At 31.9% G+C, this 17080-nt stretch overlaps 3 protein-coding genes across 3 annotated transcripts; 2 read left to right on the forward strand and 1 right to left on the reverse strand.

The window, feature by feature from the left end:
* Window positions 1–395: 395 nt before the first annotated feature.
* On the forward strand, window positions 396–6589 carry LOC100819817 (transcription factor E2FB). The gene is made up of 14 exons (XM_006591003.4): window positions 396–794; window positions 1951–2140; window positions 2327–2386; window positions 3760–3845; window positions 3926–4014; window positions 4107–4161; window positions 4506–4558; window positions 4648–4698; window positions 4803–4851; window positions 4934–4999; window positions 5091–5167; window positions 5312–5531; window positions 5821–5887; window positions 6001–6589. The coding sequence occupies exons 1-14, from the start codon at window positions 606–608 to the stop codon at window positions 6129–6131; spliced, it is 1383 nt and encodes a 460-aa protein (XP_006591066.1). The 5' UTR covers window positions 396–605; the 3' UTR covers window positions 6132–6589.
* Window positions 6590–6797: 208 nt separating this feature from the next.
* On the reverse strand, window positions 6798–8380 carry LOC100820351 (uncharacterized). Its single transcript, NM_001255454.2, has 3 exons — window positions 8027–8380; window positions 7193–7384; window positions 6798–7102 (listed from the first exon to the last, which is right to left on the reverse strand). Exons 1-3 carry the CDS (start codon window positions 8252–8254, stop codon window positions 6944–6946), a joined length of 579 nt encoding a protein of 192 aa, NP_001242383.2. The 5' UTR covers window positions 8255–8380; the 3' UTR covers window positions 6798–6943.
* A 5723-nt stretch (window positions 8381–14103) lies between these two features.
* LOC102660065 (transcription repressor OFP6) lies at window positions 14104–14697 on the forward strand. Its single transcript, XM_006591540.1, has one exon. The coding sequence runs from the start codon at window positions 14104–14106 to the stop codon at window positions 14695–14697; it is 594 nt and encodes a 197-aa protein (XP_006591603.1).
* The last annotated feature ends 2383 nt before the right edge of the window (window positions 14698–17080 follow it).

Genomic DNA, 17080 nt, shown 5'->3' on the forward strand with positions numbered 1-17080 from the left:
AATCTTTTTTAATAAATATTTTTCATATATATTACATATGAATCATGAATTGATCTCATGATTATATACTTACCGGACAAAATTAGTTACTATCAGATCCGAACATTTGGATTTTTATCCCGCTAAATTTAATTATTATTAATTTACTCTGCATTGACGTAAATGTTAACTTTAATTAATTTAATAATATCTCTATATTTATTCTGAATAAAAATTCACAAAGACAGATCGTGCATGTCTTGCACTTGTGACCTGTGAGTGACAGTAGTAATAAATTAATAATAATAGATGGTTCATTTTTATTTTTTTTACTTGTTGTGAGAGAAAAAAATACATATAATATATTATTTATTTATTTGAAAATTATTGTAAGTGCTTCCCTCCACATCTATATCTAAACCAAATTCCCTCCTTCTTCTTCTTCCTCTTCTCTCTCTTTTTCTTTCTCTTCCTCTTTCCCTCGTTTTCTGCTCTCTTTCTCTCTCCCGCTTTTTTCATTTTCCGACTCGCCAAACGATCAGATCTCCGCCATTCCCTCTTCCGATTCCCCCAAATTCCCGCCCCCAACCCTCCGACCCCCTCCGCCGCCGATCGCCGCCCGGCGCATGTCGGCCTCGCGCGCTCCCCCCGCCGGCGCCGGCGCCTCTAAACCGCCGGACCAGATCATGCACTCCATGAAACGCCAACTCCCGTTCTCCTCTATGAAACCTCCCTTCGTCGCCGCCGGAGACTACCACCGCTTTGCCCCCGACCAACGCCATGACGCCGCCGAAGCCATCGTCGTCAAGACTCCCGTTAGTTTCGTTTTCATTCTCTAAAAATTTTCGGTCTTTTTTTGTGTTTTTTTTTTTTTTTTTTGTCGCTGTTGAGTTGTTGGAGTGGGTTTTGTGGTTTAGTGTTCGTGGCTCGAGGACTTTGTGGAGAACTAGAGATCTGCTCAATTCAAGGGTTTAATTAGTTACTGAGTTGTTAATTTTTTTGAATTAGCCGATAAATTAGTTTATTGGAGCTAAATTGTAACTTGGGGTTTAATAACTGGTAATTGTGATTAAGGTATGGGAGAGATTATATGTGCTTTTATACACACACACACACACACACACACACACACACACACATATAAATTGTTTAATATCTTTTATAGAAGGTGATAAACTGTTTCTTCTGTTTAGTCTCTTCAGTGATATGAACTTTTTGGGTTTGGTACTAGAGCAATTAGGAACTTGAGAGGATGTGCTTGTTGATTATCCAGAAGTTGAGTTCATGATGTGATTGTAAATTGGTCAGGTCAGTTTCAGGAGGAAAGTAGTGAGTGAGAGGGAAACATATTGGTTGTCTTAGCTGCTTTGAAGTGTTTATGGAAGGCCCCATTGAGTTTATGTGCTCATTTTTTTCTTTTGGCCTGGTTATTTTTAAGTTGAATCATTTTATTCAACCTAAGATTTAAGTAGGGGCCTGCAAAATGCATAGGTTATTGGGCATTTGACCACTAATGAGTTGCTCTATCCATATGTTCTTCGGTTAGGAATTCTGAATTTGGCCATGATGCATTTCTTTGGGGCTCCTTTCATACTGTCAGATGAAAGAAGTTGTACATATTTGTGCATGTGTCATGCCTAACCCTTTTGTGTTTGGGGCTTCTGAGGGTTTCACATTAAGTGATCATGTGAAAAAATTAATTATGCATAGTCTTGTGATGGATTGACCTGCCAATTGTTATAAATGCAGCTTTTATATTCTTTCTCTTTTAAAAACTCTATTGGCATCTTTACAAAGTAAATACTGCTTTACAATTATCTTGCAATGCTTTGGACCTAAATATAGATTGTACATTTTGGTCTGATGATTATGGTATGTGATTTATTTGTGAAAATGTATTTCTTACCATTCTAACTTCTTCTGTTTATTATCATTTCTATTGATTGCAATGATTATATTTTCACATTTCAGCAACTGAAGCGGAAGAGTGAAGCGGCTGATTTTGAAGCTGATTCCGGTGATAGGATGACTCCTGGATTCACTGAAGCAGCTAATAGTCCTTTTCAGACACCTGTATCAGGAAAGACGGGGAAGGGAGGCAAATCCTTTAGGCTGACAAAGGGCAACAGACTTGGAACTCAGACCCCAGGCTCAAATATTGGTTAATATCATCTTCCAAACTTTGTATAATAAGTTTATATATTTTTATTTTTTGTAAATATCTGAAGAAAATTCTGGTAAAAGAATATTTTGGTTGGCTGTCAACTAACACACTCCATCATTCCTTTACCGGTCAATTTTAGTGTGTGAATAATTCTGATACTTATTTTTTGTGTAAACTTGGCAGGTTCTCCTTCAGGCAATAATCTCACTCCTGCTGGTCCATGTCGTTATGACAGCTCTTTAGGTATTATAGCTTTTGATAGTTCATTGTTGATCACCAGGGTTTTATTGTTATTCAATTCTTTATGGTGCAAATTACACTTTGATCCCTTCTGGTTTCATCCTTTTTCAATTAACAGCCTCAACCTTTTTGTGTACCCCTCTTAACTTGTAGTTTATATATATACTAAAAGTAGAAAATATTGGTTTATAACTTAATTTACATATACAAAGTTTCTTTTTGAACTGTCACACACACACACACATATATGAACTTTGGTTTAAGTTGAAAATATTAACTTTTCAAATAACATTTACACGAGTTGTTTATGTTACACACTATCTTGTCATAGTATAATATTTTCACAACCTACCCCTCTGAAGTTATGGGGGAAAAAAAACTAACTTTAGGAGGTGCATAAAGGTGGGCATAGAACCACTAACCACCAAACTGAATTGCAGACTTAACCCGAACCAGACCAAGACTAACCAAATTGTAATAGCATTCTAATAACCACCAAACTGGTTTCTATCTTAAAAGCAGTTTGGATAACTACTCTCAAGTCTGATACAGTTAACTGTATTTAACTAAACTGAGCTAATCAAATTTCTAACACTCAACTTTGCCAAAACCTCCTAAAACACATTATTCCTCTGCCACTACCCAGAGGCACAACCTGGTCCTGCTCTGCTACCATCTGTCACTTCTATCCTCCATATTGAAGGACATCCTAAAATGTTCAACTTGTGGCTAATCCAAAGAATAACTGTTGCTGTTAGTGGCAAGGATCTGATGTCTGAGGCAGATCCAGTGCTGCCAGCCCACTCTTTTATTGTGTTTTTCGCTGCAAATGGTGGATGCAGAGGTCTGAACAGTCACCACTATCCAATTTTTGTGTAGTTTTGAGTAGAAAGGTAGCACAATTGATTCGCTGCACATCCATCAACATTCTTCTGCACAGCATCATAATGGAAACTGTAAAGGATCATACCCATGGTTATGTTGATGAACTGGTTAACCAAATGAAAAAGCTAGTTTTAATTTCAGTTTGAACTACTGGTTTTTAAATGCGGTGTGGTTTATAAACTGATTCTGTAATTAGTTTAATTACAGTTTGTCTCAGGTTTTTGAATCAAACCAACCAATCATGCCCTAGACCGATAGGTTGAGTAAATGTTAAATTGCCATTGAAGTTAACTGTAGCTAATGATTTTAAGTTAAACTAAAGTTGAGGAGGGTTCAGTTACAAAAAAGTCAGGTGGCTTTATCAGAAAATGGTGAAACTACTGGTGGATAAAGTGTAATTTGCCTTCTGTTTTATGTGTTAGTTTTTCTGACAAAATGAAGTTGCTATATGTTTTTTAATTATTGTATTTATCATTTTCATTGAAAAATAGGTCTGTTGACAAAGAAGTTCATCAATTTGATCAAACAAGCTGAGGATGGTATCCTTGATCTGAATAAAGCTGCTGACACATTAGAGGTTTATATAGTTTCATCTGCTCAAATGATTCCAAGCTGTAAAGTTTGATTATTTGATTATTTTCTTTTTGGTATCTGCAGGTGCAAAAGAGGAGGATATATGATATAACAAATGTTCTTGAAGGGATTGGACTTATAGAAAAGAAACTCAAGAACCGAATTCAATGGAAGTAGGAATTTCTATACACCTGTCCTTGCATATTTGTTTTCCGAGGTATTGAAAGTTTGAAACTCTTTACTGACTCCTTTGATGATTGGTCAGGGGACTGGATGTTTCAAGACCGGGTGAGGCTGATGATAGTTTTCCTAGTTTACAGGTTAGGAATGATTCAATTTTCTGCTTGGAATTAGCATGGAAAGGGTTTCTTTGGAAGATATGAAGCCTGATGATATATTCAATTTATGATTTCCTGTCTATAAACTTCCTGTTTTCATGCTGAAGCTTGTTGTCAAATCATTTTTATGTAGACAGCTTGTGAAACATTTTATTGATCGAAATAAATTACAGACCTTCTGACTTGAATTTCAGTAATTTGCTTTGCAATGGGTATTGTGATTGAATTTATGTTTATATAATTTATCTTATATATTACATTTCAATGATAATATTAATTCCTGAAATTTCGTTGGCATTTGATTTCTTTTTGTTTCTCATCTGCAGGCAGAAGTTGAAAATTTAACAATGAAGGAGCGCCAGTTAGATGAACAAATAAGGTTTGGGTGCCATGCGTTAGGTTATTCATCTTTATTGAATTATTTCATTCTTTTTTGTTATCTATACTAAAGTTTTTTAATTATTGCAGGGAGATGCAAGAAAGACTGCGAGATCTTAGTGAAGATGAAAATAATGACAAGTAATATTTATTTGCCTTTATCCATCTTTGTGTTATTTGGCCTCTATTTTATGTGCATAACTATATTTGATGTGTTTTTCTTTAATCTATTTCCACCTTCATAGGTTGCTTTTTGTTACTGAGGAGGATATAAAGAATTTGCCCTGCTTCCAGGTAGGTTTCTTCGTCTATGTTCTTTGCATCACAATATTTTTTTTTGGGATGTTTACCGAACCCTTTGTCTTTACTCTGCCAGAATGAAACCTTAATAGCTATTAAAGCTCCTCATGGAACCACATTGGAGGTCCCTGATCCTGACGAGGTAATTTGAGAGGGCATGAAGAGTTAAGTAGAAGTTATATAATAAATATCACATGCATCTTTGTAAATGAAAATCCCCCTTTTTCTATTAGGCTGTTGATTATCCGCAGAGGAGATACAGGATAGTCCTCAGAAGCACAATGGGCCCAATAGATCTTTACCTTGTTAGGTATTTTTTTTCATGGTTCTAAAGTCATTTACCTAAAGGGTTTATGATCAGATGACAATGCTAGATGAGACAATGGTGCTTCACAATTGCAACATGTAATAAATTCAGGATTCCTGACCTCTCCTTTTTTCTTTGCCATTTTAGTCAATTTGAAGAAAAGTTTGAAGAGATTAATGGTGTTGATGTTGCACCCAAACTTCCATCCAGTCCAGATGGTACTAAACATCAATCAACAGTGGTCCCGGAGGATAGAGGGAAGGACATAGAAGTGCAGGGACAAGAAGCTCCTGGGCCTAGTTCAGATTTTACTACCTCCCAGGATTTTGTGAGTGGGATCATGAAGATTGTTCCTTCTGATGTTGCTGTAAGTATCACCTCAGTCTATGAGACATTTGTTTTATGCATTATGATTCTAGTGTTAGAATTCATCTATTGCAAATTGTGAGGGAAGAGTGTATCTTATGGACTATGCCAACAAAGTCTCAAGCTGTAGGTGGTTATCTTTCAGATTTGTACGCAGATCTATTAGGGGGTTATAAATTGTTGCATGTTTCTTTGTTGTAACTTTTAAGCATAAGTCAGTATCGTTTCTGATCAAAGAACTGAATGAGCTAGTGTTGGAGCTTATGCGAAACTTTTCTTTCTCTTTGCAGAGTGAAGCTGATTATTGGCTTTTATCAGATGCCGACGTTAGTATAACTGACATGTGGAGAACAGAACGTACTCTCTCTAAACTCCTTAGCCTCTATTTCATTCTTTAGATATATCACGTACTCTTACACACACACCCCAAGGCTTGATGATGTTCTGAAACTTCTTTGTTACATTTACAGCTGGAGTTGAATGGAATGAACTGGAACCACTCCAAGAAGATTATTGCATGACTCGCGAGAACACTGCGACCCCAAGTCATCCTTCAAATGTAGATGAAGTGTCTTCTGCACCTAAATCTACTGGAGGTTGAAGCTTCCAAAGGATGCATTGTGAATACAAAATTGAACGTGGTGTTCCTTTTCCTGCTGAGAACCTATGACATCCAGCCATCTCCCTTTCATATCCTCTCTACATGGTGCCAGAGGTTGGATTGAAGGTTCCATGAAGATGCTTTCTCATGTTTCTCCATGAAGTTCGATCGAGGAACTGAGTGGCCAATCAACTGGCTCATTGTACTGTAAATATTACATTACCTCTAAGCGACCTTAGTTCAAGATAAAAGTCTTGCTGCTTTGCTGAACCATCTTTGTATATTACATAACCCTAAGTCTTGGTTTTCTAGTGTACTTAGCTCGATGTCTTGTGTTTGGCAAGCATTAATAAAAACACTTAGGCATGCAAATTGAAAGAGTTATGCACCCAGGCAATGTTATCACCTGTAACTATTCATCCATTTCAATAGTTGCAATGCTTGCAATGTTGGTGAAATGACAAATTTCATCTGTGATCATTCCGTTTCTTTGCGACTTGGTAATTACCTTCTCGCGTCTCTGTTCCTCCCTCGATATTCCAATGTATGTGGCTAACCAGTAACTTGCTAGTCAGCCATATAGCAATTCTAGTTAAATGGAGAATGCAATCATGCAAGCGAATTATAGCAATGTTGGTGACGTACACTTGGCGAATAGACTGTTTATTATTTTTAAACATCATTTTCATTATCGTAAAGTAATAATAAGGATGTACATGACCAGAAGGGTGGAAAATAAATGTTCATTTGAAAATACTATGTAGAGAAGCATATTACAAGGGAACATTGTTATTTGAAGGTACCACTACAAGCTACTTATCTTTCTCAACTTTCTTTCCAATCCAACCAGCTAAAATTGGGGTAAGAGCTACTGTGGGTGGAAACCTAATTGGAGATGCAGCTTTATGTGCAGCATATGCCAATGCAAAGGTACCAACTTTCTCTCCAGTCGCATCAGTTGAGATTCCAACCTGAGGATAAACACGCAATTTATTAATCCGAAGCAATTGTTTTGTTTTCAATTTGATTGCAATCTACATTAGGTTTAGTTTGTGTTGCACCTTCTGCAGTAAAGATTGTACATCAATTCCAGCGCTAATTAATGCATAACATAGTGCGAAAGAGATCAATGACAGAGTAATGGAGGTGGCTAAGTATGCTCCTCCATATTTTGCTAGCAATTCCTTGGCTTGATCACCTTTTGATTTCTGTTGTTCAGAATTATCCTTTCCTTCCTCTTTTGAGCTGAAAATCTGCAAAAGACCATAATTTTCATTTTAAAAAAAGAGGCACTTAACATTCCTTAAAGACAAAATTTCACCCAAAACCCATCATTTGCTTTTGCTCCCCAAAAGTAGGAGAAAAAAAAAACATGAGGCCAAAGTAAGGAAAGGAAAGAAAACCTACACAATTCAGGGATAAACACATAAGCAGAAGCTTAATAGGCTATGACTTAAAAAACAAAACTTCGATCAAGTGGCATCTACTAACACAACATTATCTGCATCAAGGAAGCAACTCGAATTCAATTTGACTAGCAAAACTAGTCATTTTGCCTCACTGTTCAAAGACTTTTTTACCCACAAGGTTTCTGTTTTCTTTATTGGAAAAATTCAGCAACAAAATCATATATTGGCATATCCTTCAACTATACTTATGACTTTCTCTAAACTCAATCCAAATTGTGCTTCTTTTTTGCAACATACTTAATAGAGTGGGAACCAACAATACACACTTTGCATTCAAGCCAAGAAAAAAAGGTAGCTTTATCAACAATTACACACAAAAATGAAACACCCCCAAAACAAGAAACCTTTGATTTATAAAGTTGGAATCTTTGAGCTACCTTACACTCCTAGTTAAGAAAAAATAGACGAGAAAAAAGAAATGGGCACCTGCCAAAGACCAGCTTCAAGGCCATACTTCTTTGTAACTTCTTCAGGTGAAGATTGTTGAGAAGGACTTTCAATTTCCTCTGTCTTTTCTTTAAGTGCTCTAACTCTGAAGCCCTTCTTCACATGGGATTTAAGAGTGTGAAATGAAGCACGAGTGCAAATTCTGTTAGTCCCTTTGCTCAGTATAGAAGCACAGGAAGGAGATGGGAGTAGAAGAGATGTGGTCATTGCTGGCCCCTCACGAATCTTGTACCTAACAATCGAAGAACTTGTTGTGTGATGAATGATCAAAACTGAAAGCAGAAAAAAAAAATGGGAAATTTGAGACACAAAAAAGTGTTATGCGGGAAAAAAGATAGTAAACGATAATGATTGGACAAAATATCAGTTTTATAATTAGTTGTTTTTTTTTCAGTCCGCACTACACCACGGTTGTTTGGGCGTTTCTACACCCAATCAGTAAGTGGGTCAAATGATTTTTTTTTTATAATTTTTAAAAAAATATATTTTATGAATTAATTTAAAATTAATGATCCAAATAAGAATCAAACACATTTTAAACAACTAAATTACTAAGTCAATTATATTATAAAATAATTAATATCGTTATATATAACACTAAATTTTTTAATGTATATTTAATATGCATGAAAGTTTAAATAATAAATTTTGTGACAATTAATTTTGATATAATAATTAATATGTTTACATATATAAATTGTAAATAAAAATCATGTGTTTATTAATATAAATCCATTAATGTATTTTTTGACTTTATTATAATTGATTTTGATCTAATAATGTATTTTTTACATATATAAATTTTAAATAAAAATCATAGATTTCATAAAAATTCATATACATGAGCATTAAATATATATTAGAAATTTTAGTATTATATATAACGACATTAATTATTTTATAACATAATTGACCTATTAACTTAGTTGGTTAGAACATTGTGCTAATGACACGAAAGTTACAAGTTTGATTTCTATTTGGGTCATTAATTTTAAATTAATTCATAAAATATATTTTTGAAAAAAATTAAAAAAATTGCTTGGATCACTTACGGATTGGAAAATCCTTAAGCCCAATCCTTAAACCACATAACATATTGACTAATTTATATGAGGCTTATGGATTATCCAATCCGTATCAATTTTATGAAAAGAGAAAATGAGAATCACACATAATTACTAGATGTACCGGCAATTTTGCATGTGAGTGTAGCAACGCCCCGGTTATTTGTTGCTGAGGATGTCATGAACTCGTAGTGGCAAAACTCTTCTTTGTTCATTGCAATGGGCTTCAAAATTAAGCCCAACAAGAAGAGAATGTAGCCATGTCACGTGGCTTGAAATTTATGGTCATGGAAAGTGAGTGACACGTACCACGCAATCTGGCACAATTACTTCACTGGCTCATCTTTGTCCAATTTGTGCACCTTATTTTTTTTCATAGATTCAAATATGCTTTTAATTTTTGTAAATGAAATTTATTAATAAAAATAAGTGAATTATTATAAATCTTGATACCGGTCTTCAGTTTCTCCTATGAATAAAGAAAAATGAAATTTGTTAACATATACTTACTTATTTTTTAAAAAAAATGTTTTAGTAAATCAGGACTTTAATTCTTTTAAAATACATTCAGACTGTAACTTGCTAAAATACCCATTTTAAAAAAACGAGTGTTGTTATATCCAATTGTTTCTTACTAATATTTTCCTTGGCATTTAAAAAAAAAAATCCAACTATTAAAAAAAGTAGTTTATCAAGTTATAACTTTATTTTTTTAAATACCCTCAAAATGTAATTTTTAAAATTTTAAAATATAAATGAGTGTACATTAATAAATTTATTTATGAAAATGAAAGATTTTATTTTAGATTTTTATTTTATTTGTTAATTATAATTTTAATGAAATTATTTTTTTATTATTTAATAACGATGTAATATGCATTTAGATATATCTCATCCATAATTATTTAAAAATTATATATAGTCTAAATAAATGCTATATTTATTAATAAATATGATAGGAATTATTTTTAAAAATTAAATGGATGAAAACTATTTTTTTAAAATTAAAACTAAAATGTATAATTAATCTCCATATTCAACCTATTTTATATTATTCTTGTATATCAATAGTTTTTCCTATAGGCAGTGATTATTGGTTAAAAAATTAAGATGATAATTTTTTTATATTAAAATCATATAGGAGCGCATTTAAAAAAAGTAATTTATACAAATTCTTATGAAAATTTTCCTTTATATTTTTATTTTTTTAAGCAATGCCTTTAGAACATTAATTAATATATGCCTTTAGTTAATAAACTAGCAAATAAAGGATGCCTTGATAATATGCTATGCACGCCTGCAACGAAAGATTTGTGTCTTAAGATGAATCAAGATTTTTAATTATTTTGAGTATATGTAAATAAATACAAATGTTAAAAGTTACATATTATGTGATATCAAATTATATTTTATGAATTATGATCCTACGTCTTATACTTCAAACAGAAGCACAACTAAATCATTATCTGATACAACATAAAATATGATATTTAGAATTTCATTTAATACTTTATGTTTGAAATTCATTTTATAAAAACCGTCTCATAAGACTTTCTCCTAGGACATGTCGAATCCCAAGAAGAATAATTGAAGTTCAAGTTCTAAAAGTTGTCAAACAACATAAAAAAAATATGCTCTACAATGACAAACATGTTCTGACTCAAAAAGAAGTGATTTTATGTTGTACTCCCCTCCGATCTTATATATTAATCACATTTTAAAAGAAATATTTGATCATATTTATAAGTCACCAACTAACCTATTAATAATGATTTTCCAATTCTGTCTTGCTATTGGTCCATATCCATTAATGGAGATAGTAGAGTAATAGATGAATATTAATAATGGCATGGAAGAGAGAGAATATGAGATGATAATTTAGGCTAAGCATTTAATTAGTTATTAGTGAAATTAGTTGGATGTGTAATTATGTTAGGGTATAATTGAAAACTTATTTTATTTTCAGACATATTTATTGGCTTAACTTCCCTTCTTTGATCTGGATGATTTAGTTGAAAGTGACTAATATATAGAACCGGAAGGAGTAATACTCAACACCAAAGCCAACAAAAGTAGTTTTTCAACATGAAGAAACATGTATATTTAATGTGCATTGAATATTCCAACAATCATAAACTTCAAATGAAAAAATCTATTTGTTTAGAAACAATAGACACTTAGAGATTAATGTTTATAAATATCAAAAACTTGGAAGAAATGAGTTTTAAACCTACATGTTTTCGTTCAAATTCTTTTTATAAAAAACTCTTTGTATCATGACTCGATGTCATCATTAGAATTTCCATATGTGGATTGATATGCAGAAATTTATCTTAAATTAGGCTTCACTGCATGTGTAATTTGTGATAAAAATGTTTTGAGAAGTTATTTCAAATAAATTTCTTTTCATACTACGCTAAACTTTCTTTCATATTAGGATGAGATAATTAATTAATGAAAATCTGCCGCTAAAAAATTGTTTCGTATTCCTCAATGTGTTTGTTCTGAAATTTGAATTGAAAATGATGCCATATTATAAGGTTATGTTTGGTAGACTAGCTCCAACGGATTAAATGTAAAGCTTAACATGCAAGAGAAAGTTGGTGGCATAATTGCGTTAGAGCTTTGTTTCTTAAAGTTCCTTGTACTACTGCTACAACTTCAGATGGTTTAAAATTGATCTTCCAATAAGCACAATGCGCTCCTTGTATCCAATTAATTAATTTATTGGCCTACAATTCAATTTAGAAATTCAGTTTCCATCCACGTGGTAAATCTTCCATACACATGAACATCATATAAACGCGTGATTGAATATTTTTAGCCCTGATGGCATAATCAATGAACAAAATGTTCATGCATCTAATAAAGAAGCAAGTTAGTGGGACTTCAATGTCAAGACTCAAAGTGAGTTATGGACAAGACGGCAAGACCTATTATTTCTCCACTAAAAAAAAGAGCAAATGATGGAAGGAGGTCTACGTGAAAACTTACGGATTTTTTTATTTTTTTTTTTCTAGTCTTTCTATAGTACTATTGAAGAAATGCTTTCTATATTATAGTTGTTGACGAACATGTAATCATCTTGTAAATTTAATATGCAACTCAAGTTTTTTAGCAATATAAAGCGACCAGAGAATCGTAAAAAAAAAAAAAAAGCAACCAGAAAGAGCAAAATTGGTGACTTCAGTATGTTGTAATATTTTAATTATAACCGGCACAAAATACTATAGCGTCTAAGTAGTATGCTAACATTTATAGCACCAAGTGGCAAATGGTTGAATAAATGACACAAAAAGGCATTTTATTCTGTTTTACTGTGCTACAAAGCAATTGTACGATAGAATGTGTCATTGAACAAAATAGGTTTAATCAACTATCTTGATTATCCACTGATACCAAATCATTTATTTGACTAAAACTTCTGGTGCCATATTTGGTTACGGCAATTTTGAATAATAGCTTGTTGTGAAATAAAGCTGCAGATTTTTGTCTAAATAAATACATAAAACTATGTTTTACATATCTCTAGTTGAAGTAATTTAAATTATTTATAAAAATATTTCCATACGTCTGCGTTTACGTTTACCTGTATGTGAAAGAATAATTCATTTAATAAAATAATTCGTATTATCTTATATATTATTTAAAAAAATGATAGTTACGCATTATAAACAAGATATTCGATTCTCATCTTTATCTTATGTATTATTTAAAAAAATGATAGTCACGCATTATAAACGAGATTAATTTTTAACAAAAAATTAAGAAACATTCATAAAATCTCTAACCTACGATAAAAAAAATATTTTCATGCTCCCCGGTGTTAGACACCAAATACAAACAAAACTTGAGCAGAAAAAAAAAAAACAAAAGAGAAACATATTGGTAGAAGTAAGTCCGATGGAGGAAAAAACAATTTAGGATTCAAATAAGTCTATAAAATAGTAGTATTAGTTTGTTTCCTTGGAAGCCAACTTTATTAACAAAAGAGTATTCCTATTCAGAATAAGTAATTTTCGTATTTTTATTACGCAAGAAGTTTATTATAAATTCAATAACGTAAGGACGGCATTACTACTATTTGAAAATTAACAGTTCTCTGTTTTATTGAACTATCGTAGTATTTTTTTTTTATTTTTTTTACAATATATCGTAGTATTTTTTGGTACATGAACTATGTAGTATAGCCGTAATTGGAAATATTATAGAATTTTATGGAAACCTTCATTGTATTTGAAAATATTAATTCTTTTATAATTGCTTTAAAAATCATACCTACCATAACTTTTAATTAGTGGATATAGTAAAACATGTTTACATTAATAATATATCATATATAAAAAAATATCAAATTTTTATTGAATATTTAAGAGTTTAATTTTTATGTATGATTAGCATAAAAGATTACACTATCAATAAATAAATAAAAAACATGATAGATATAACTTTTAAAATAATTATTATAAAAATTAACAATTTTTTTTTATAAATGATAACATAAAATAATAACTAATTTTTCAATACTTAATCATTTGAAATTTAACTCCTTAATTATTGAAAACAAACCCAAAAGAAGAAAGTCATCGTGATGATTTTTTTCTTCCGGAAGATTGATCCAAATGATTAATCACTTTTACTCCTACGTCAAGTCAAATACCTTCATAAAACCCCTTTTAAACTCCAACCCATTTTTTCACCAAACATTTCCGAAAGAGACTCCCATGTAACCCCAAACCCACCTTTCTCTCCAAGCACACTAATTTAATTGACCACTCTATCCGCTTTGTATCTCTCAGTTTATCAAAACTCACCACAGAGTTAGTTTGAAAAGAAATCCTACCAACACCCCCCATTTACTTACCTCAGCATATCGAACTTCTACTTTGGTCCATTCTCATACCTCAAAAACAGAGTCCTCTGTTTTCTCTGTTTTTCCCATTCTATATATTACTACCCCTATTTGTGTATGTCAACCAACTTACGAGGTTAATGTCTTCCAATAAGAAAAGCCTTCTTAGAACCGTGTTCACAGCAAACGGAAGCTGTGGTTGCAGCAAAACAAAATCCTCTGAAGTGCACGAGCCAACACCAAAATCCAAAACAACACACATTCACCAAAAGGCTAACAACAACAACAACAACAACCACAACCTTAGCAGCATGGCTTCTTCCACCACTTCCCCTGAGCAAGTTGATGAAGAGGAGTTCACTTCCACCACAATCTCCGAATCCGAGACATTTCACGATCACAACAACAACAACAACGACGACAACGTTGTACTCAAACGAAGCCCCCTTGTGAATAGCGTGGCGATTGAGAAGGATTCGTCGAATCCGTATCATGATTTCAGGCATTCCATGCTCCAAATGATCTTTGAAAAGGAGATCGAGTCAGAGGACGATCTTCAAGACCTTTTGCAATGCTTTCTTCAGCTGAATGCGCAGTGTCACCACCACGTCATTGTTAAGGCCTTCAATGAGATCTGCAAAGAAGCATTTCCTCACAAGGTTAGTACCACTCCTGCCGTCTCTGAACCTTCTCCCTCTCACCGGAGCCCCCTCATCGTTCAAAAGAGCCGGTGAATGCAGCCGCAATACCATTGTACACATAAGGTGTGCTGGTACGCCAAAGAAGATTAAATCTAAACCCTACATCTATAGATGGATAATTTAGATTAATAATTATTTAATAATCACATAATTATGTACTTAAAAAGTCACACAACTTTGTGATTTAATTCCAATATTTTATGATTTGATTTAATTGTCATGATTCACTCTTTTCACTTAAAATTTTATGGTAATATCCATGCCGGAGCTATGTTTATATTTTCTTCTTTTCATTGATTGTGTCTACACAAAGTATTGTTTCATGGCAATGGATTCTTTGCTAGCTACCTAAGATAGGCCACACGTGTCTAGCTAGGACATGTGCAGGCATTGAATTCACGCGTGGGAAGAGGATGCATGTAAACATCATGGTTTAAAGTTGGCTCCTTATTCATTCTTTGATAAGTAATGCATGATATAAGTGTGTGGGGTTGAAGTTGGGGTTTTGGTTGAAAAGTATAAAAGCTGGGCGAGCTTGAGAATTGCAAGTGGCTGTTGTGTAAGTTTAAAAGAGATAATGGTTTGACTATCTTTTCTTCATTTGTTTATATAATACTCTTTTTTAGTTTGATATTAACTTAATTAAGACCTTAGGCTGCTGAGTGGTGGTCAAGATATTTCTACAAATTTCAATTAGTTCAATCCACTATGGGACTAATACTCATACTTATATGATACTCTTTTGATGTAAATTATTAATTAGTGGAAACCCAAGATTTTTTCAAACTAGTAATTATTAGGAGTAATTGTGCATTCAATATATTCCGGTTACTAGCTGCTAGATGCTCACTTTTGATAAATGGATTTTCTTGGCGCTAAATCTAAGTTTTTAATTTATCAGTTGTGCCAAGGCTTAGAGGAAAAAAAAGTTAATTAATATATATTTTGGAATCACATGTTTATGATTCTAACTATTTTTTTATGTTATATATAATTGAAAATTTTAATTTAAAAAAGGGTTAATAAATAATAAACTTGATCATGTATTACGTAGAAATTGTTTATAGTTATAGTGGTCCTAAACTATAAAATAAATTTTCATTTTATAGACACTTTTTTTTTATATATATTTGATGTTCATAAAATACTTTAATTAGTTTCTTTCTTCTAATTGCTCCTCGCTAAGCTTAGCAGATAGGGGATCCGGATTGCTAGAAGTATGTATACTTTAAGTTGAAATTACAGAGAATTTATCATATGTAAAGTTTAATATTCATGAAAATATATTCATGACTAAAAATGTTTGAGTATATGTAAAATATATTCGGATACATTTTAATATTCATGAAAATATCTTTTAAAATTAAAAATAATTTAAATAAAAAAATAAGTAAAAATAGAAGTTGTTGGTATGTTAGAAAATAAATTCTCTTTTAACTAAAGAAATATTATTTTCCATCCCTTCTCCTGAAAATAAAAGTGTAGAAAAATATAATAAAAATGAAGGTTATAACTTTCCCAATAGTCAACAATACATTGAGAATAATTTTTCAAAACTTATAACATGTATATATTTTCAGGAATCAACTTTTAATCTATAAAAAAAACAGACTCAAATTTATACTCTATATAAGCTGCCACTTGATTACAAGAATTTGATTATAATAGCAGCTTAAAAAATCTTATCTCACAACATATTATTGATGATATATATAGGGAGAATATAAAACAAGATGAACGTCAGAAATGAGAATTATAAATCTGACTTATATTTATATAGAAAGATTAAGATTAAAAGTTTTTATAAAAATTAAAATTAAGAGTTAATGGTGATATAATCACTTAAATGTGATCTAATGATTTATATTTATAATTTTAATTGTTTAGCATAAGAAGAGTTCTTATTTGATTTGTCTCATACGTATGTGTAACTAATAATTACTCACATGTTTTTAAAAACTAATATTTTGATAAATTATAATTTCAATTTTTTAAACCATACTTAAAGTGTATTTAACTTAAATATTCTTGATACATGTTTTAACCTTAAATTTATCATTTTGTTAGGTGATCACATTTGAAGTATTATTTGTTTTACAGTTGATTTAAGTCTTATTTAATATCTCAACCATAATTTTAATTCCATGTTGTTTTCTAAGGAGAAAGATGTTTATAAATAACCTTTATTCTTGATTCTTAAACAACGTTAGAATAGATTGGTATACTAGGATAGTATTAGTCCCAAGTCGAGGTTAAAGGACTAGAAGGCCTGTTGTTCCTTGTGTGTGGCTTATGCTATTTTTTAAGCCAATATTTTGACTTCAAGTCTAGTAATTACATCGTTCTCCTAAAAAAAAGTCTATTACATTGCTAGGGTCATTAACTCATCATATATGAGATATCGTTCGTTTTGATA

The sequence above is a fragment of the Glycine max genome, chromosome 11 (genome assembly GCF_000004515.6).
Source record: "Glycine max cultivar Williams 82 chromosome 11, Glycine_max_v4.0, whole genome shotgun sequence".
Lineage (NCBI taxonomy): Eukaryota > Viridiplantae > Streptophyta > Magnoliopsida > Fabales > Fabaceae > Glycine > Glycine max.